At 39.6% G+C, this 21,643-nt stretch overlaps 1 protein-coding gene across 2 annotated transcripts; it reads right to left on the bottom strand.

The window, feature by feature from the left end:
* Positions 1-3,129: 3,129 nt before the first annotated feature.
* Positions 3,130-19,832, bottom strand: ldb3b (LIM domain binding 3b). Of its 2 annotated transcripts, XM_057827056.1 has the most exons (9): positions 19,624-19,832; positions 14,824-14,975; positions 13,960-14,035; positions 12,985-13,007; positions 10,932-11,129; positions 10,803-10,826; positions 10,511-10,680; positions 4,553-4,589; positions 3,196-4,483 (listed from the first exon to the last, which is right to left on the bottom strand). In XM_057827056.1, the coding sequence occupies exons 1-9, from the start codon at positions 19,717-19,719 to the stop codon at positions 4,387-4,389; spliced, it is 873 nt and encodes a 290-aa protein (XP_057683039.1). In that variant the 5' UTR covers positions 19,720-19,832; the 3' UTR covers positions 3,196-4,386. The 2 variants fall into 2 exon arrangements, with proteins under 2 accessions (XP_057683040.1, XP_057683039.1); XM_057827057.1 differs by lacking the exon at positions 10,803-10,826 and having other exon boundaries at positions 3,130-4,483.
* Positions 19,833-21,643: the final 1,811 nt, after the last annotated feature.

Raw genomic sequence — 21,643 nt, 5'->3', positions numbered from 1 at the left:
TGCAGAGTCACACAGATTATTTTGGGGACGTATACCACGTTATTTGTTAAAAAACTGTACTTGGGCAAAACCAAAGCCCTGTCTAATAGTAAGTAACGTTTTAGTACCCTCTTGTGGCGCTTAGTAGCAATTATAGAATTTTTCAGCGGGTGAAATTTTCTCGTTGAACTGTCGTTAATGCGTGAATTAACCATTTCTATTCTGACCCTGAAAGGTTTTAATTTCAGTCATGTTGTGTGACTTTAGTTTTAGTAGTTATTTTTTTTTAAACCATTTTATTTCTAAATGATGCTGTGCTCGGTGATTTGGAAATAAATATAAATGAAATTATTCCATTCAAGCAACACTTTGTAACTTTTCAGTTTTACTCGATTTTAGTGACGCCGGTGGACAAAAGTGGAAGTGTTTTGCCTTAACAGACACTATTCTAGCAGAAGATTTTGGTAGAAACTTGTTGGTTCCTTTAAACAGTGACACCTTTTTGAAACGATATATCGATTCTTAGCAGGAGAATATCAATAACCTTTTGCGGTACAAGGTATCAGATTGTATCACCATTTCGATATTTTGACACACCCCTACCTAAACGCCACAATAAATTTTATAATCGGGATAAAACAACTGCCAAACACATTTGAATCATTCCAAATACCTAACCTAAGCATTAATGCCTGTAATTAACTAGATAATAGAACATTATGCAAAGAAAAATAGAAAAACATATTTTTCTCAGGATGCCGCCTATCGCCTATGTTCGTGACACAAAAACGCAGGGACACCTGCGTTCTATTGTAGTAAACTGTGTGTGGGCTTGGAAAAAAAAAAAAATCTTCGTGTAACAAAAACTTGAGGAGACTTGTACTCTTTTGGCGAAGACATCGAGCCCGCTACAGCAATAACAACACCATCATGCTTCGACCCCAAACTGAAATGCCATCAACAATAGGCCAATTAGACATGTGCCAGTTTCAAGGTATACTGTGGTATGAAAACGTCACTGTTTCAAAACCACTAAAATTTTCCATCATACCGTTCCTACGGTATTAGCTACTTTTTATGTCCCAAAGGTAGAAATCCCGAGCTTGCTGCTGCAGGGCTTACCTCTTCCCCTCTGGTTGTTGCTCAGTGAGTCAGAGAGTGCTACACAATGGCACAAAGAAAACAGTCGTTGGTATGGGAATACTTCAGCTACAGAAAAGTTACAGACGGCCACGGCTGAGAGGAAGGGAGCCAACCTACATGTAAAACATGTTTGCTGAGGGTGGCTGCCAGAAGAGGCAATACCTCCAGTATGATTTTGCATTTACGTGACCACCCGTGGCTTTTTACAAATATAAAGGTTACCAAACGCTGTCATAAAAGTTTCCCACCAGCTACGAGAGTTAACTCCAGCGTGTTTAGTAGAGGCGTGCGAAATTTCCGATTCTCAGATTGTTTGCGATTCTGCCGTGGAAGATTCGAGAACGATTCACAAACATCCATATTCCGATTCTTGAATTATACCAGGTAAAGTGGACATAAAACACAGTCAGCGCGGTGTTCGGGACGCAATGAAGAACGGACCGAAAGTAAATATAATGTTCAACTCATGCCTTTAGATTAAAAAAAAAACAATAATACCTGACTGCGGCTGTTAGCCGCTACAAACAGCACCCAGTTGCTAGTTACTACAAACCTACAGCAACATACGGCTATGGTAGATATCACATATACGTCGAACTAGATGTAAAATGACAGACGACTGCGGCGTTACAACATGTACCAAGAACTAGATGCGAAATGACAGACTTGCCTACGCTAGTAAACAGGTGCCATCTTAAAGCAGTAGACTTCTCCAGAAGGCTCTGTTGTAGCGAACCTAATCACTTTTAATCAAAAATACCCCTAAATCGGCAAAATCTTGACTTGAATCTATATTTAAATGATGAAACAATTTTGAAACTTTCACGTCGTAAATGGACAGAAGGGAAATTATGGAATGAGAGGAGCAATTTTAACAACTTTAACGGCTGATTCACAACATTAATTGAATGTGGTTTTAAGCTGCTGATACAGAATGGGGACTTGAGTATTTTATTTACTGTTTTTAAGTGTTAACTTGATGGTAAAATAGTAGTTTGGTTTAGCCTGAGAGGATTTTTGAACAATTTTGGAACCAATGTATCAATCATTAAAACATTAAAAGCGGGGGGGTTATAATCGAATGGGACCCTCTGAATCGTAATCGAATAGTTAGATGCCCAAAGATTCCCACCTCTAATGTTTAGTGTGTTTAGGGATGGTAAAACAAAGACGAAAATTGAACAATAATTCACTTATTTTTGTTCTGATGATTAAAATGTTAATCTGTGGATGAGGGTTTAGGCTCACCTGAAGGACTGCATTTATTTTAATTTTATTAAGAATATTTCGTTACACTTATGCTCCAATTTGCTAATGTTGTTTAAAAAAAAAAAAATCCTGTTCAATGGAAAAAAAGTTTTTTCTTTAACCCAGACATCTTAAAATAACACATTTTAGAGCTGTAATTGCAATACCGCAAAACCGTGATATTTTGCTTATGGTTATCATACTGTCCGAATCTCATAGCAGCACATGTCTAAGGCCCATAGTAAAGCGGAATCGCGTTACTGAAGCAAGATGGGAAAGATTATGACCAATAGGGCAGCAGGACCTTATGGCGCGACATTTAAAAGCAGGAAGTACATATGTATTGTTTAGAGTACTGTACTGTATTTTTTGCCTCTTGTATTCTGAAATTTCTTTTGTAACAATAAGCAATATTTTTCCCTGTTGATGTGTGTTTCAGGTTACGACCTGAAAACTCAGTTTGTAGAGATGTTCGTGAGTAGTGGTACCACTCACTATATGTATATTTATGTAGAGCAGAGTTTTTCAATCGGTGTGCCACGGCACACTAGTGTGCCGGGAGAGATCGTTAGGTGTCATATCTGTTTTTCAAAAAATGTATTTATTTATTTATTTATTTTATTTTTATGATGTTGGGCGGAGTTACAGTAGGAAGGAAAGAGTAGGTAGAACATTTTCGGTCGTGTGCAGATGACTGAGGTATTGCTCGTGTCGCGTTAAAACACTGCTCGGATTTCTAGCCATCAGCCACTTGCTGTCCGTGACAATGTGGACCCCAGCACGTCTACTGTACATCATTTGATTAGACTCGTCAAGTGTCGATATACACGAAAGTGTCCTTTCCATTTTATCCAAATGTGACGACTGTGAATCCTCCCCCTGTGTCCCCAACTAATTATCGAGGATAGCAAAGTGGCTGATGGCGAGAAATCCGAGCAGTTCTTGAATGTGACATGAGCAGCGCCATGGTGCCAAGAAAGTTCAAACACCATCTCCAAACGAAACACCCGTCGCTTCAAAACAAGTCGATGGACTATTTTGTTTAGTTTCGTGAAAACACAGAAAGACAGGCAACTTTTTTTATTTTTTAGAAAAACTACAAAGGTAAATGAGAAAGCCCTTAAAGCCAGTTACCTTTTTGCTGAACCCGTTGCTATCTTCAAAAAGTCCCACGCTGTGGCAGGGACATTAATACTACCTGCCTGCAAAGCCATTGTTCGCGAGATGTCAGCTCCGATGTGGTTAGACATTGCCTGTCTGATAATTCTCAGCTTTTCAAGCCTAGCTGCCTTTAAAAATAAAAACGGAGAGAGACTGAGAGCTGTTGAAGAAGATTCCTGCCAGTTCATCTAAACAGGCTCAAGTTTCACACTGAGTAATTATAAATACTGAGAAATTGTTTTATGATTAAATATACCGTACAGAAAGTAATTTTGGAACATTTTTGGTTTGTTGTGTGCCGCAAGATTTTTTTTCCAATGTAAAAACGTGCCGTGACTCAAAAAAGCTCGAAAAACACCGATGTAGAATATATTGCAATCATTAATCCTAATCTTGCTGTATTATCCCAAACTATATTCATGTTGCCACAACGCGACCATTTCGTTTTAGGAAAACATTTTATTCACATTGACATGAGTGTATTTTGAGTGCATTTTTACATACTATGTGTGCATGTGTGTGTGCATGTGTGTTTTCTAAACATATGCGTGTTATTTTTGTACACTTATGTAACTCGAGCACAGAGGAAACACAATACGAAGATCTAAGCTGCAGACACGACACGCAGAACTCATACATATACTGTACCTACTGTACGCACGCATATATAAATATGTATATGTGTGTATATAGTGAGGCATTGTCCCACTAACTGTTAGTCGAACACATTCTCATAGCTACGCTATCTCACATTCCTTATCTGCTTGCTTATGAATTTATTTCTTGTTTTGATATTGCTCCATGTCCCCTTCCTTCCTTCTTTGCTTGCGTGTGTGCGTCCGTCCTTGCTTGACTTTACTGTTGGACGTTGAGGATCTGTGCGGACAATCCGTGGTGCCATTTCCTCAGCTTGGCGAAGCGAGGACCTTTCATTTCCGACTCGAACTTCTCTCTGCGGCGTTTCGGACAAACACAAGATTACTTCGGCTTCGATGCAGGAAGGCCTGAAAGTAGAACGTACCTTGACTTCTGCAGAGCTTCTTCATCCGGGTCTTGCACTTGATAGAGAGACAAAAAGGAGTTGTGAAGTAGGGGTAAGAAATGAGAACCTCTGCGTATCTCACGATATGATTTGCGATACAATGCTCACGGCAGTAATGATCTCACGATATAGCGATACAACAGTTAGCAATACATGCGTCAGGAAATCATTGTACAATACAGCTAATAAAGAGAAAAACAAGCTATTTTCATCCCTTTGCTGTGAATTGGAAAGAGTTTATCACTAGCAGACGTCTAATCCGTTTGAAGTGGGAGGGATGGCATTCGCTACTATCCCTCCCACTTCAAACGGATTGGTCGTCTATGGCCGTCAGTGGCAGCCAATGCCAGGTCCTTTTGAGGTATTTATGGGTCACTTCCTGTTGATTTTAGGTTATTGAACAAGATGTGACTCAAGAATCTCCTTAAATAAATAGGAAGTGACTCAAAATCAACAGGAAGTAACCTGTAAATGCCCTAAGACAGGGGTCCCCATCTGCCGGGCCGCGGACCGATACCGGTCCGTGGCGCATTTGCTACCGGGCCGCACAGAAATAAATAAATAATTTAATAACGACCGCATTCTGGCAGAATTAACCCTGTGCCCCTGCTTAACACACCAATATCCCTGTCTACTCTAGATATAATACTACGGGATAGATTAGAATGTTGTCATAGAAATCCATTGATTGGACTGCTAGCAGTACATCTTGTCTGTGTATATAATATACAGGACTGTCTCAGATAATTAGAATATTGTGATAAAGTTCTTTACTTTCTGTAATGCAATTAAAAAAACAAAAATCTCATACATTCTGGATTCATTACACATCAACTGAACTATTTCAAGCCTTTTATTATTTTAATATTGCTGAATTTGGCTTACAGCTTAAGAAAACTCAAAAATCCTATCTCAAAATATTAGAATATCATGAAAAAGTATACAAGTAGGCTATTCAACTAATCACCTGAATCATCTAATTAACTCGAAACACCTGCGAGGGTTTCCTGAGCCTTAAAAACACTCAGCTTGGTTCAGTAAACTAAATCACAAGTATGGGGAAGACTGCTGATCTGACTGCTGTCCAGAGGACCATCATTGATACCCTCCATCAGGAGGGTAAGACACAAAAAGAAATTTCTCAAAGAGCAGGCTGTTCACAGAGTGCAGTTTCAAAGCATATCCACAAAAAGTCTGTTGGAAGGGAAAAATGTGGCCGGAAACGCTGCACAACCAAGAGAGATGACCGCAGCCTTAACAAAATTGTGAAGAAGAGCCGCTTCCAGAATTTGGGGGAGCTTCAAAGACAGTGGGCTGAAGCTGGAGTCCAGGTATCAAAAGCCACAGTTCACAGACGTGTCCGGGAAATGAGCTACAATAGCCGTATTCCCATGGTCAAGCCACTTCTGAACTCAAGACAACGGAAGAAGCGTCTGACTTGGGCTATGGAGAAGAAGCACTGGACAGTTGCAGAGTGGTCCAAAGTCCTCTTTTCAGACGAAAGCAAGTTTTGCATTTCATTTGGAAGTCAAGGCGCCAGAGTCTGGAGAAAGGCTGGAGAGGAGCAAAATCCAAGTTGCTTGAAATCCAGTGTGAAGTTCCCACAGTCAGCAATGGTTTGGGGAGCCATGTCAGCTGCTGGTGTTGGTCCACTGTGTTTCATCAAGTCCAGAGTAAATGCAACTGTGTACCAAGAGATTTTAGAGCACTACATGCTTCCATCTGCTGAAAAGCTCTATGGAGATGAGGATTTCATTTTCCAGCATGATCTGGCACCTGCCCACAGTGCCAAAACCACCAGTAACTGGTGCACTGACCATGGCATCACTGTCCTTGATTGGCCTGCTAATTCCCCTGACCTGAACCCCATCGAGAATTTGTGGGGTATAGTTAAGAAGAAGATGAAAGACACCAGACCTACAAATGCAAATGAGCTGAAGGCCGCTATCGAAGCATCCTGGGCATCAATAACACCTCAGCAATGCCACAGGCTGATTGCCTCCATGCCACGCCGGATTGATGCAGTAATCCGTGCAAAAGGATTCCCAACCAAGTACTGAGTGCATCAATGGACATTTTCAAATGTTTGATTTAGTTTTGCTGTTATAAAATTATTTTTTTACTTGGTCTGAGGAAGTATTCTAATTTTTTGATATAGGATTTTTGAGGTTTCTTAAGCTGTAAGCCAAAATCAGCAATATTCAAATAATAAAAGGCTTGAAATAGTTCAGTTGATGTGTAATGAATCCAGAATGTATGACATTTTTGTTTTTTTAATTGCATTACAGAGAGTAAAGAACTTTATCACAATATTCTAATTTCCTGAGACAGTCCTGTATCTATGTGCGCTTGTCCTCCATAATAACGTATTGCTAGGCCGCGGGCGCAGCACATTTGTTCCCGGAAATAATTAGCCCCCACACGAGCGAAGATGACTGGAAAACTGATGTCTTCGGAGATATTTTTACGGCGAAAAGGGCACCTGACTAGCCTACAACCTCGAAGACCCACAAACTGCGAAGGAGTGGATTCGTGACCCGTTTGTGAATAAACTGAGTGATTCGAGCATGTCTGTGCAACAGTAAGATCAAGTTGTAGAGATCGCAACTGACGGCGACCTTATTAAACGTACATTTGAGATAACAACTCTACTGAGGTTCTGGATTAAAGTCATTCTGGAATATCCTGACATCGCTGCAAGAGCATTGAAAACCTTGTTACAATTTCTGACATCGTATCTTTGTGAAGCGGGCTTCTTAATTAATGTTTAACGACAAGGCGAAGTCGTTAATGGCGAGAGCGGTGTGAAGTTGTTGTGTGCAGCTTACATGGCAGGATGTATCTGAGGAGAACTTTTCTACAAGTCCTTCCATGATCAAACGTAAGTTAATATTCCTTTCTTTCAAGAAAGTTTGTAGTGTTTACTTTGGAATCGCTGCATTTGCGCATTTTGCGGCTATATTTAACGTTACGCACATGCGCAGAACCGCACCGTTGCAATTTTTGATGGGTTGCAAAATTTGTCAGAACACCGGTCCGTGGAAAAAAAGACCCAAATAACACCGGTCCCTGGTGCAAAAAAGGTTGGGGACCCCTGCCCTAAGATTAACAGGAAGCGACCTGTAAACTGACTGACGTGCTGTAAATGCTCCGGTTTCAGTGCCATTGACGGCGCTAGACTTCCAATCTTGCGTAGACACTATTGCAATGGAAGATTTTTTTTCCCCTTTCTTTAAACAGTGACACATTTTAAAAAATGTATCGAGTCTCACGATATATCTCGTTTTTGATATATTGTCACAGCCTTATTTTGAAGAGGGCATGACATACAGTTGAGATTTTTTTTTTTAAGTGTCCTTAACGAGCAGATTAGAAATTAACACTAAAATACAGAAAAATAGAAAATGACTAGGTGATTTCATTTAAATTTCTAGTAAGCGTGACTTTTCTGATTCTAATAAAATTTAATTTTGTTCATAATATTTCACCCCCGAAAACTTTGGAAGAAAGTTTGAAACGCAGAGATAACTGCATCCTAACTCATTAGCTGTCATTGAGGGCATTGGATGTTATTCCATTGGAACTACGGTAATGAAATACCGTAATTTTCTGGCTATAAGGCGCACCTGAGTATAAGCCGCCGGTGCCCGCCACCCACCAAATTTGACACAAAAACGGCATTGTTCATAGATAAGCCGCACTGGACTATAAGCCGCAGCTGTCCTCACTGTATTATGGGGTATGTGCACCAAAAGATATTAACTGGTAACACTTTATTTGACAGCGGCATCATAAGACTGTCAAAAGACCAATTGAAGCTTTGAACCAATTGGCTGCAAAGCGTCATTGCTTAAAGAAGCTACATTTGGCCATCACTGCTCCCTTGAGGTAGACAGTTAACCTCTGCTTCCACCTGCTGTCAACATTGTTGCCGTACAACATGCCTCCTAGCGTGCATTGCAGCGCTACAGATGTAAATGACAATCAAAATTCATGTCCTGTGCCAATTATTTCTTCAGTTACTGATCCAGTTGTTTCATTAATGGCTAGTTATGGTATTTGGTGACATTTTATTTGACAGTGGTGCCATAAGAATGTCATAAGACCATCATAAGTATGACATGACACCGCTACAGTATGGTTATTAATCAATGCTTATGACAGATATCATTTTGTGTCATCCGGCAAATGATCTCATTGAATGAATGTAAAAGATCCGAGCAGGACATGAATGGAGTTAGTGACGTAATTTGCCAAATAACACTTAATTCATTAATTTATTAATGCCCATGATAGTGTCATGTCATAATTATGACGGTCTTAGGGCACTCTAATGACGCTGCTCAAATAAAGTGTTTTATTAAATAATAAATCAACTAATAAGCCACACTGGACTGTAAGCTGCAGGATTCAAATTGAGGGAAAAAAGTAGCAGCTTATAGTACGAAAATTACCGTACATTCATTCAAATGAGTTGACTCATTTTTAGAAGTAAACGCTAAGTTCAGCCTGTTAAATAAGAATTGGGCATGTCCAAATCGCATATTTTTGCACTCGAATCGGAGTCACCTGATTCAAAGAATCTGCCGATAACGAGTCCTGATGCGATATTGAGGGAAAAAAAAAAAGAAGCTTTGTTTGCATTTGAACAAAAGTTCAATGGTACTGTACTGTTTACAGTACTTCCGCTTTTTTCGCGAGTGTATATTTGTTTCCTCAGTTTTATTTTGTTAGTTTTTATCCCTTTTTTTAAAAATATGTATATTTGAAAAAAAAATTAAAAACCTAATGCTTTTCACCTGATTCCGATCCTCTGAAAAATGGTGCAATTGTCCCGATTTGCAGTTACGTGATTGGATCGGGGATATCCCTAGTCAGAATTTCTATAACTGGTGATCATTTGCTGCCAGCCCCTCCCAGCCAAAATGGATTAGACATCTACTGCCGTCGATGGCGGAGAAGGATTTACAGATATACAGCGCCCTCCATAATTATTGGCACCCCTGAAAAAGATGTTTTTTACCTTCTAATATTTTTTTTAATTCAAATAATATGGGATCTTAATGGAAAAAAAGAGAAAAATCCAACCTTCAATACCAGTGCATTCATACAGTGGGGAAAAAATCCCACATAAAGAAAAAATTATTTGACATCAAATAATGTGTGTCACAATTATTAGCACCCCTGGTGTTAATACTTTGTACAACCCCCTTTTGCCAACAAAACAAGGTCTGGGGACTGAGATGGCCATGGGAGGAGCTTGATTTTGTGTCTGGTGAACCATTTCTGTGTAGATTTGGCCATATGTTTAGGGTCATTGTCTTTCTGAAAGACCCAGTGATGACCCAACTTCAGCTTTCGGGCAGATGGCAACAGATTTTGATTTAAAATGTCCTGGTATTTCAAAGCATTCATGATGCCATGCACTCTAACAAGGTTCCCAGGGCCTTTGGAAGCGAGACAGCATCACTGACCCACCCCCATACTTCACAGTGGGTATGAGGTGCTTTTCAGCATGCGCATCTTTCGTGGCACGCCAGACCCACTTAGAGTGTTTGTTGCCAAAAAGCTCAATCTTGGTCTCTGACCAAAGCACATGGTCCCAGTTGAAGCCTGGGACCGTGTGTATTTTTGTGGTAGACCAAGATGGTTGAACAAAGGGTACATAACAAAGTATTGAGATGAACTTTTGGTATTGACCAAATACTTATTTTACACCAAGATTTGCAAATAAATTCTTTAAAAATCAAACAATGTGATTTTCTTTTTTTTGCACTTGTATTGAAGGTTGGATTTTTCTCTTTTTTTCCATTAAGGTCCCATATTATTTGAATTAAAAAAATATATTAGAAGCTAAAAAACACATCTTTTTCAGGGGTGCCACTAATTATGGAGGGCACTGAAAATGTGCGTGGTTTGTTGTGTGTAGTCACTGACTGTATTCAGTTCCGGTGATGTGGGCCAGCATTCTGAAGCTCTTTGACTGCAGGTTGGCGGCACGGCGGGCCCACTCAGACAAGTCTAGGGCGTTGTCGCTGGGCCGGATGACCGCCTGATAAACGGGCGAGGCGCAATCCACCACCGGGTCCTTCATAGGCAGTACCGCACTGTGGTAAAATACACAACGGGCCCAATAAATATCACTAGCGAGAGTAGGAAATAAATGCTAAAGTCTGGAATTGTATTCGAGGAGACGGGAAGCGCGGGAATGATGCGGGCCAGTACTCACGCCAAAGGGGAGCCCGCCTCCTCTCTGAGGTTGCCGGCAAGCGGATGAGGATGAGGAGGGAGGGATGGAAGATGGAATGAGCGAGAGCAATGTGGGCCACGCGAAACGGCGCGAACGTTCTGGCCTCACCCCTCGTGACCTTTGGCCTGCGACTGGCCGGCGATGGCGTCCATGATGGCGTCCTGCGAGTACATGCTGATGGGCGTGTTGTACTGCGCGTGCACGATAGTGGCCTTGCCGCCGGGGCCGCGCACTTCGATGGGCTTGTGGGTGGACAGGGCTGAGTCCTTCAGGGCTATGGGGTTGAAGCTAGGCGTGTACTCCACGCTGTGAAATCCAAACATGAACTTTGTGTGGCGCCGATATTTGGTGTGTTCGTGTGGGTGATCATGCATGATTAGTTACTAGTGTCAGTGCTACCATGTGAAGCTCAAAATAACATCAGACTAGTTTTAAAAGGAAAAAAAAAGTTTCTATTTAGGGGAGTTTTGTTTTCAAGGAAGATTTTTTTTTAATTAAAAAAATGAATATACAATTAGACTTCATTTCGCTTCTAATACAAACCATGTAGCTAAAGAAAGTTTTTTTTTTTTTTGTCACCATATCAATTCGCTTTTTTTCTTTTAATGTTAACCTCGGACTTAAAGACTTGTTGCCTCTAATAAGCCACAATTGTTCTCTTTTACTAAAATATGTTATTAGAAACACATAAAATATTGCAATTGATTTAAAAATCTATAATATTTAGTTCATATTTTGACCTATGGAGGGCGCCATTTTTTATGCGAGCAATGGACGCTCGGGGTGATGATGTAGTTGGCCTGGACTGGGAGAATAGCTGTGCTAGCTAGCAAGCGAAGCTAGTATAATGACTGGCATGATTTTGTCATATTCCGTTGTTGGTCAGATTGTTTTGTTAGAGTTGTGGGATGAGTTCCCGTCGTCATACCTGCATCCAATTCCTGCTCATCAGCAGTGTTTTTTAACCGATCCTAGGCAGATTGCCGAGATATTGACTTGCTACCATTTGACAGTTTGTATTCTCGATCCTGTTATTGCTTGCCGTGGTTTTTTTATGCAGCGAGAAGTCCAACGCATGCGCACATTTAAAAGGTTAAAAGCGGTGAGTACTTACTATTTGTATTTTTATTGAATCTTTTATTACCTTTTCATTGCCTCAAAGTACTTGGTTACGTACATGGTATATACGTGGTTCCCTCTCATACTTTTAAACATTGTGTCATCTTGTGATAGCTTTAAAGCAGATTATTGATCTGTTGACCACATTAGTCACGTAGCCTGTTTAAACCACATTTGATATTACTACGTTTAAGTATTTTCTTAAGGCATCTTTAGTATGTTCTGCCCGTATGCATCTAAACAAAACAAGGTGAAAGCGCACGGTAGTACTTTGGGTGTCAAATTTACCATTTGTAGGAGGTTTGCCCAGTGTTGCATATTTTGGCAGAAGTTTTTTTCCTACTCTCGTCCCGTTTCATCCCATCTTTCCTGTTCATTTTGCTTTTGCTGCTCGTTTTGTGAAATATCGACTGTGCTGTCATGCTCATTAATATTCATTTTGGGTTCAAAGCCAAAGGGCTAAAAAGATCACATGTTTATTTTGCTAGTCATACTCTGGAAGCCCGGCAGTGTAGTCTAGTGACTTTACCGCCCTCCGACGTCAGCAACAAATGGCGACCTACTAGTTAAACTAATTTTACAAATTGTATAAAAATGAAAGGATCAAAAGGGGTTTTTGAATATCAAATTATTTTAACTCATACTAAAGTTTATCTTTTAAGAACGACAAGTCTTTCTATCCTTGGTTCCCTTTAAAGAACATAATCTATATATATGGATTTTTATAGAATTGAAAAATATTTTTTTTGCAACACTGCATTAGAAAGAAAATTTTCTCCAGCACAGCCGCGACCCTCGTGAGGATATGCGGCTCTGAAAATGAATGAATGACTGAAAAAAACAAAACAAAAAAAAAACTTCGTTTTCTAGACATTGCTTCAACATTAGTTCTGATAACATTAGTTCTCTGATAACATGACACATACAAACACTAGTGTCACATTCTCAATCCGGGTTTGAAATTTTTCCTCATAATCACTTCAAGGCTCACTCGCACTGCACACTTCATGCACGTGCAGTCATGTTGTGACTGTATACTGACTTGGCTGGTGTGTTGGCGATGACCTACAACGCACACAAATAAAGAGAAATGAGAGACAACAATGGGCCAATGTACGCTGCTCGGAAACTATCCACTACACTGTAATCCTCCTCCTCCATCATTGTCATTGTCATCATCATCGTCACCCCTCCCCATTTCACCCGCCAGTATCCCTGAAGTGAGTGACAAGCGCAGGGGGGTCTCAATCACATGACACAAACGGATGGGGGGGGGCATAAAAAGCTTAGAATAGCTTCAAATACCTGCAGCAATACACACCACCTGATCTACTGATGTCATACGTGGAGCCATAACACACACACACACGTACAGGGACACCCTATCTGCAAGTGAAAATGATGATGTGTGACAGGCCCTGAACATTCCGCCCGCCGACAGCTGCTCTGGCATCGTCCAGTCAGGCGTCGGCGACACGTGCGCCCGACACCTGACTTACCAACGAAGGTTGCCGTGGCGACAGACAACTTCCAGATGTCATCATCGGTTTCCTAGAGTGACCCTAATCTCAATTACTCGAACTCTAACCCCACTGTACGTTTGACCTTTGCTCACAAAGGGGTTAATCAGAAAAGCCGCGCCCTCCTGTGGCCGTAGCAGAAAACTGCGTTTTTAGCTTTTTTTTTTTTTTTTTTTTTGCATTCACAAAAAATTAATTCATCTTCAGTTAATACCGCTTAAGAAATACAAGTATCGAAAAGAAAAAAAGCTAAACTAAGAATAAAGCAAAAAATTAAAAAAAAAAGAAAATAAAAATATAATATGTAAAGCAGTAAAATAAAAGAATAAAGTAAAATAATAGTGAAAAGTAACAGAATAAAGTAACAATTAAAAAAAAAAAAAAAGAGTACAAACATTTTGTGAATTGAAAAATTAAGAGTAAAGTGAAAAAAGTAAATCAAAATGTTTTTCCACATCACTACGATACACATTGAAATATTTTCATAATAAATATACCTTTTGGTGGGGGATGACAGGCATGGGGGAGTCCATCCTGGGGGTTGCCGTCGGAACAGGCGCAGGACGTCTTGACCTGCGTTCAACAATACACTTGGGTCATTTGCATATATTTTGAACAAAACCTCTGTAGATCAGTAAATAGGAAAACATGTCACTTTGTTATCATTTAATAATTGGCAGTTTTAACGAGGGCTGCAGCCATCGATTATTTTAGTAGTCAATTAATCGATGAACTAGTTTGTTCGAATAATCGAGTAATTGGATAAGTAACATAAAAAAATTAAAATACCTGAGCTGAGCCTCAGCAGGTATAAAAAAAAATAATAATAATAAATGAGGCCATAAATACAAAAGAAACAATTGGCTAACTTGCATAGCAAAAGTCCGCTAGCTTAAATGCTATAAAATGCTAACGTTTTTTTATTTTTTTAAACAATGTCCTGAACAAATGGTTCAAACACATATTCCCACAAAACACAGCTAAATATACCTTATGAATGCATTAAAAAAAACATTAGCTCAAACAAAAACTTGTGAAATGAGTTAGTTCATATTCACTGTTGCCACTAGTGGGTAATGTATCCATTCAAATCAGTAAAACTAAATGCAAACACTTTCAAAACAAACCATTACAACGCCACTTTATTTAAAGCGAATACTCAAAGCAGCAAAATTTAATTCAAATGTTTTTTCTAATCGAATTACTCTAGTTAATCAATTAATTGCTGCAGCACTAGTTTTAACCATTTTATTATTTTTACATAGAAAAAAACAGGTGTTACTGCTTTCAACTCGATGGCTGGGACTGAAAGACTTAAGTGAATTTTTGACCAGATGTATTTTGCCGAACTTATCGTTTACTTCTGCATGCTGAGCACGAGTCTGGTAGTGGCCAACTTGATCTTGTTCTGAGCCTCCAAATGCGTCAGGCCGTCAGTGCTGAGGCCGTCGATGGCCGTGATAATGTCGCCCTGCGCCAGGCTGCCGCCCGACGCCTTGCTCCCAGGGGTTATCTGACAAATACGAGAAAAAAGTGAGCAACTTTCTCATTAAATCGTAGTAATTGTTTTGGATTTGTTTCCGTGCGTGCTGGCCCTTTAACACAAGTGCGCCACATACAATATGAGGTTTAAATTTACAGCCAACTCGTTAAAGAGTTAAAAATAAGCCGCGCTGTGAGGCCTGCGGAGTGACCCTCTGCAGAACCGCACCTGCCACTGACATTCACTCTGGTCGGAATCTTGTATTTACATTCAGAAATGGGAATTCCTTCGAGCATCAACATTTAGAAGTCCCATTTCAATAGTATGGCATTTTTCTTCGCATAATTCGCCATTTTTTTGTCACGAAATTCTTGCTGGAAAAGATTTGTTGACCTTTGCACACATGCAGGGTGACCTCTGACCTCTCATGTTTACTGTATGTTTAAGGTGAACTCCCAGCTTTGTGAGAGTTATGATTTTTGAAAATTTGTTTTTACAAGTCTTAACAATTTATCAGAAATCTGTATTTATTTGAAGAAAATGTATTTTGGTTACAAATTTTTGCGTCGCTTACAGCCATCTGAAAGTGTTACAAACTTGTTACAAATTCATGGTATGTTTTGATTTTTCTAGATGATCGTGATTTTCAGTTTAAAATTTTTTTAAAGGATTCTTTTATAAAGTAAAAGGTAGGTGTGCTTTAGAAAATTGATTTAACAAAAAAAGTTTGTAATAAATATGGATTTTTAGGTGAAAAAAAGTCATACCAAGAGAATTAAAGATAATATAAGAAAAAAAGCTGGATTTTCTTAGTTTTCTCATCATAACAAAAAGGATTTATCAAGTTTTTGTTTTTTAATGGAAATGACAAAAAGTGTTTTGAGTTGTAGGTCTCCAAATAAATTCCAGTTAAAATGTAGATTTTGTTTTAGGAATAATGTTAGAAAAATGTCATAAAGTTGTTCCGGGATAAAGTTAATCTTTGAATGGACAAAAAGTGAACTTTATCCAAAATAAAGATACGGATTTGAAAAAAAAAATCTGAAACGACAGTTTCTGGAAAATAGATCGTTTTTAAATGAGGAAGGATATTTTTTTTGGGGTGGGGGGTAATTATTACAAGGAGAAGTTGTACTGTCATTAAAGAAGAATATATTTGCTTATTTTTTAAAATTTAATCAGGCCAATCATATTGGTGATTGCTGTTTGAAGTTCTCTAAAAAAAGACTGAGCATGCAGCAAAATGTTCCCAGCATGTTTTGGTCCTGCCCTTGGCAAACAAGATGTGAACAAGGTCTTCTTGGCCTTCTTCTTTTCCGACTTGTTAGCAAAAGCCATCGGAAAGGGGAGCCGTGTCACTTCAGTAAGTGACTCCAAACAAAATACAGAAAGGCTGCGCCTCCCGCCTGCCTCGCCAGGATTAGAGAACAATATCAATGGCGACAATCGGGGAATTTACGTGGCAAATTTTTCCACTAGTTTGCGAGCCAAAGCGCTTCGGCTGGTCTGCGATGACCCCGGAATAGGTGAGCCTCTTGCTCGCCACTTCGTCTTCTCTCAGCCATTCCAACGCTATTTAAAGGGAAAGCTGTAAATATACCAAAGGGCCTGCCAGACTCCCCCCAACCCCCAAATCACAACCGCCCTTTTGAAAACGCTCTAATGAGTTGGTAGCCATCTTTACAAGTCAACTATTACCACCATTTACTGTAACTAATAATAATTTCCATGTGATTTTCCCCGAACATGAATTACAGTGAAGTAGTGTAGTAGTGAGTATTTCTTCATATGTAAATTTGCACAAAAAAATTAATTTTCCTTCCAGGAATGGATGAATGTTCTGTGGGGGCTCACGTGAGCTTTGTTATGTTACATAATGCAAGGATGTGAGGTGTACATGACACTTTGTTGTCAACCCTCAAGTAACTTTTAACTCCACTGATTACCCGATTTTAACAACATGGCTGTTGTTCAATTATCATCAAATAAACACTTAGAATGCTTCTTCAATTTTTATACAAACGGGCTTTTTTAAGTAGGGCTGCAGCTATCGAATATTTTAGTAATCGAGTATTCTACTAAAAATTCCATCAATTAATCGACTAATTGGATAAAGCATTCTTTTTTTTGGTTTGATTCAGCCATGTGAAATTATTTATTATATTCACTGTTGCCACTAGAGGGCAGTGGATCCACCCAAATCAATCAAACTAAATGCAAACACTTTCAAAACAAACAATTACAGCGCCACTTTAATTAAACGAAAACTGGCAGCAAAATTCAATTGGAATCTCTTTTTCAAATCGAATTACTTGAGTTAATTCATCGTTGCAGCACTAAAATATACATGAGAAAACAAGACATTTCACCTAATATTGAACCATTTTTAGACAATGTCTTAATTTTTTATGTACATTGTTGAAAACAACCAACAATTGCATCTGATGCGACTACAAAAAATAACCAACAAATTCACTGCGCTCACACACCTAAAAATGTATTACGCTTGCACAAATCACTTAAAAGTTAAGTGTTTTTCCCACGTGTTTCAATTCAATTTCCATTTATGTTAAGCTATTTTTAAGTTCTTGTTTTTAGTTTGTCTAAATTGTAAGTCCTAATAGGATTTAGAGTTTTTGCAGTGTTCAAAATAAACGTATGATACCTGCTGTATTAGAGCATATTAGGCATGAGTGCTACTCGGTGTTTTATCCATCAAAGACTACTGAGCTAAAATTGACAGTTAGCTTTATTATTTTTTTTATTTTACACCCTCATCACTCTATAGTGCTGTGTTTTTACAGATTAAATAAAGCCTGTATGAAAGACACGCATCAACAGTAGTCATAATTATTGGAAACCTAGCCCTCCGCAGGGCTAACGTTACGTTAGCAAAGTACAGTAATGTCCATCTTATTTATTAGCGCTATGTTAACTTAATTTTACCTTGTCCCGAGTATCGCTCCTCCGCTTTCGGACTAAATGTGGTGCCTTCGGTAAAGCGGGGGCTAGGTGGGCGGGTGGCGCCCGGCCCGAGTTTCGGGGGTGGTCATCGGTGGCGGCGTCCAGCCGGGGGTGCGAAAGCTTCTGCTGGGTCGCGGGTAGCTGGGGCCAGGCGGGGGTAGTATTATGCGAACGCTTTCTTACAGTGAATACATGGAACAGTGTTCGCCTGGGTCTCCAGCTTGAAATGCTCCCACACTTTTGACATATTCTGCTTTTTCTTGTTGCCTTTCTCTTTGCTTTCGTCGGCTTCTTCGTTACCTTTATATTCATGCGTAGTTGAAATCAAATATATCCGTCAACTCTCCCTTCTTCCTCTATGCACATGACGTCAGCGTGTTATGCTGCATTAAAAGTAGTTCGGGCAAAACGTCATGCTTAGAGCTGGCAAAATGAAACGATTCCTCGAGGCGGAGAAAATGCCTCGATCAATTTTTAAAATCGAGTTACTCGAATCATTCGAGTAATCATTTCAGCTCTAGTTTTAACTCATGTTTTTTTGTGTTAAAATCACAATATGGATTAAAGAAGCCAGGATGTCCTCTGTTGGCCATGCTTAAGAAGTACACTTTCACTTAGGAAGTGCAAGAATGGTAAATGGTGTTATACTTGTATAGCGCTTTTCCACCTTTCAAGGCGCTCAAAGCGCTTTACACTATCTCGAAGAGCAAGTTACCCTAAAATTAGCTAATTGAAAACAAATATTTTTGTTTACTACCTACGCATTATGCAAACAAACTGTAATTTGAAGCGTCAGAAAATAAAAATGATTTGATATTTGAGCCACAGCTACAGTGGGCTAACTCCCTTGTTATTCTGAATGCACCAAAAAACCCTTAAAATTTTTGAATTAAGCTACTGAAAATGAAGTGGGTTAATTTAGTTTTACAGAAACTTTTCTAAATAAAGCTTCAATCCCAATTTTGACATATGGGGCCTTCTATCATCGGCATTTGTGAGTGCAAGCACTAGGCTAGCTCCCATTTCCAAGATGTAACCGGGCTTCGCTTCCCGCAAAAACATCCCGGGAGATCAATTTCAAACATACAGAAAGTCGGTATCACCTCACTTTGGGTGCCAGTATTAATGACATATTAGTAGATTTAATAAAATTGTACCAAAATGAGGTTAGCTCTCCATACGCAGCTGCCATACACCAAAAATCTTAAACATTTAGTGGCATTCTTTTTCACCGTTTATGACATATTAGTAGATTTTATGGATTAAGGACTTAAACCACTAGTTTACCAAAATGGAATAGCCAACATTAGTCGTCATACTCCAAAACCAACATTTTAATTTATTGTTTGACATTCTTTTTTTTGTCATTCGTGACATATTAGTAGATTTGATTAACTTTGGACTTAGACCAGTATTGGACTAAAAATGGAATTAGTCCTCTTTAGTTTTCATACCCCAAAAACAAACATTTTTATCTTTGTCATTCTTTTTTATCAAGCGTGACATTTGATGACTTGATGGAAGTTTGCATTTAGACCACTATCACACTAAAATTGACTTAGCCCAATTTAGTTCTTAAAATACCTAAAAAAATCATCGTAAAAACCAACAGGCGCACACAAATGCACACTGCACTTTCACTTTAAAGGAACTTAGTATAATTTTCGTCCCAATTTTTTTGGGGCGATATGTTTTTTTTTTTTCCGCGTCCTACCCTGGAGATGGTGAGGGGCATGTTGAAATCCTTTCCGCCCTGCAGCCGGAAACCCCACGGCGCCGGTCCGTTCAGCGTCACCGTGTACGTGCTCATGGTTGGCTGGCTTTTGGTGTCCGCTCGTTCCTGGCTCTCCGCGTTGGCCTAGGTATCCTGGTGGTGTGCTCTGCAGCGCCCCCCGCTCACACCTCTGCTGCCGCTGCTCTTCACGTCAGGGGCCTGAGCGCACAGAACCTCGGGGGGGACCAACACCCACAAGTGGGGCGGTGCAGAACTGGGGGCCGGCCGTGGGTGGGTTCAGGCGATGTCACCGCACGCAAATACCCCCAGGAAGCCCGAAATAGCCTCTAAACATCAATTTTCCTCATGAAAAGCGACACAATTGAAATGTTTAGATGCACGATTATAATCATTGAACATTTTATATACTGTATATACATTTGTGGCCTGTTAAAAATAGTTGTAGCCTAAGAATAGCAACGGGCACACGGGGGTGGCCCCTTATAAGGCGTGTAACCAGAAGCCCCAGAATGCTTCAGTGCACATGCACATACAGCCAATATAGACACGTCTTACTGATACACATTCTCTCCCGCCACCTCAAACCTATCATGGCTGCCTGTTTTCCTTTTTACATAAATATATTCTGCTCTGAAGCAGAAAAAAAGTAGGTGTTTACCTCTTCAGAGTGAGGGTGACTATTTTTGCTAATTTATGCAATTACTTCAATATTATAAATTATATATTTTCAATATTTCATTACTTTTTCATTATTTTTTTATTATTAAAAAAAATAACCAATAAAATGTTTATAGATACAGCAATAAAATAGTAATGGATAAAAACGCTCTGGTTACTGTTAACTTTTTTGTACGCTTTTTTTTTTCTCTTCAGGACTAGAGTTGTCCGATAATGACATTCTAACATACTGTACAGTATATCCCAATATTGTCCAAGTCCAAAAATCTGATACCGATATATGGGGTCATGGTCTTAACATATTATGGCTAATTGTATTGTGATGCCCCACTGGATGCTTTCAAAGTTTTCACATAGCAAATCCAAAGCATCTTAGTTTGGTGACGTCTAATGGTCAATAAGCATGACTGCTGTGCTAAGCTGTGACCAGCCTTTGTACAAGGGCTGAATGCATCTACATTCACTTTGTAGGCAACATCAGTGGTGGATTGGAACAAAGTAAAAGTACTTCTTTATTATACTTAAGTACATTTTTGTATATCTGTACTTTACTTGAGTACAAATACAGTGGGGCAAATAAGTATTTATTCAACCACCAATTGTGCAAGTTCTCCTACTTGAAAAGATTAGAGAGGCCTGTAATTGTCAACATGGGTCAAAAAACAAGCAAGATTTCTGGCTGTCAAAGAGGTCTAACTTCTTCTAACGAAGTCTAACGAGGTTCCACTCGTTACCTGTATTAATGGCACCTGTTTTAAGTCATTATCGGTATAAAAGACACCTGTCCACAACCTCAGTCAGTCACACTCCAAACTCCACTATGGCCAAGACCAAAGAGCTGTCGAAGGACACCAGAGACAAAATTGTAGACCTGCACCAGACTGGGAAGACTGAATCTGGAATAGGTAAAACGCTTGGTGTAAATAAATCAACCGTGGGAGCAATTACTAGAAAATTAAGGACATACAAGACCACTGATAATCTCCCTCGATCTGGGGCTCCGTGCAAGATCTCAACCCCGTGGCGTCAAAATGATAACAAGAACGGTGAGCAAAAATCCCAGAACCACACGGGGGGACCTAGTGAATGACCTACAGAGAGCTGGGACCACAGTAACAAAGGCTACTATCAGTAACACAATGCGCCGCCAGGGACTCAAATCCTACACTGCCAGACGTGTCCTCCTGCTGAAGCCAGTACACGTCCAGGCCCGTCTGTGGTTCGCTAGAGAGCATTTGGATGATCCAGAAGAGGACTGGGAGAATGTGTTATGCTCAGATGAAACCAAAATAGAACTTTTTGGTAGAAACACAGGTTCTCG

This window comes from Corythoichthys intestinalis, chromosome 21 (genome assembly GCF_030265065.1).
Source record: "Corythoichthys intestinalis isolate RoL2023-P3 chromosome 21, ASM3026506v1, whole genome shotgun sequence".
Classification (NCBI taxonomy): domain Eukaryota; kingdom Metazoa; phylum Chordata; class Actinopteri; order Syngnathiformes; family Syngnathidae; genus Corythoichthys; species Corythoichthys intestinalis.
This window is presented reverse-complemented; position numbering and strand designations above follow the sequence as displayed.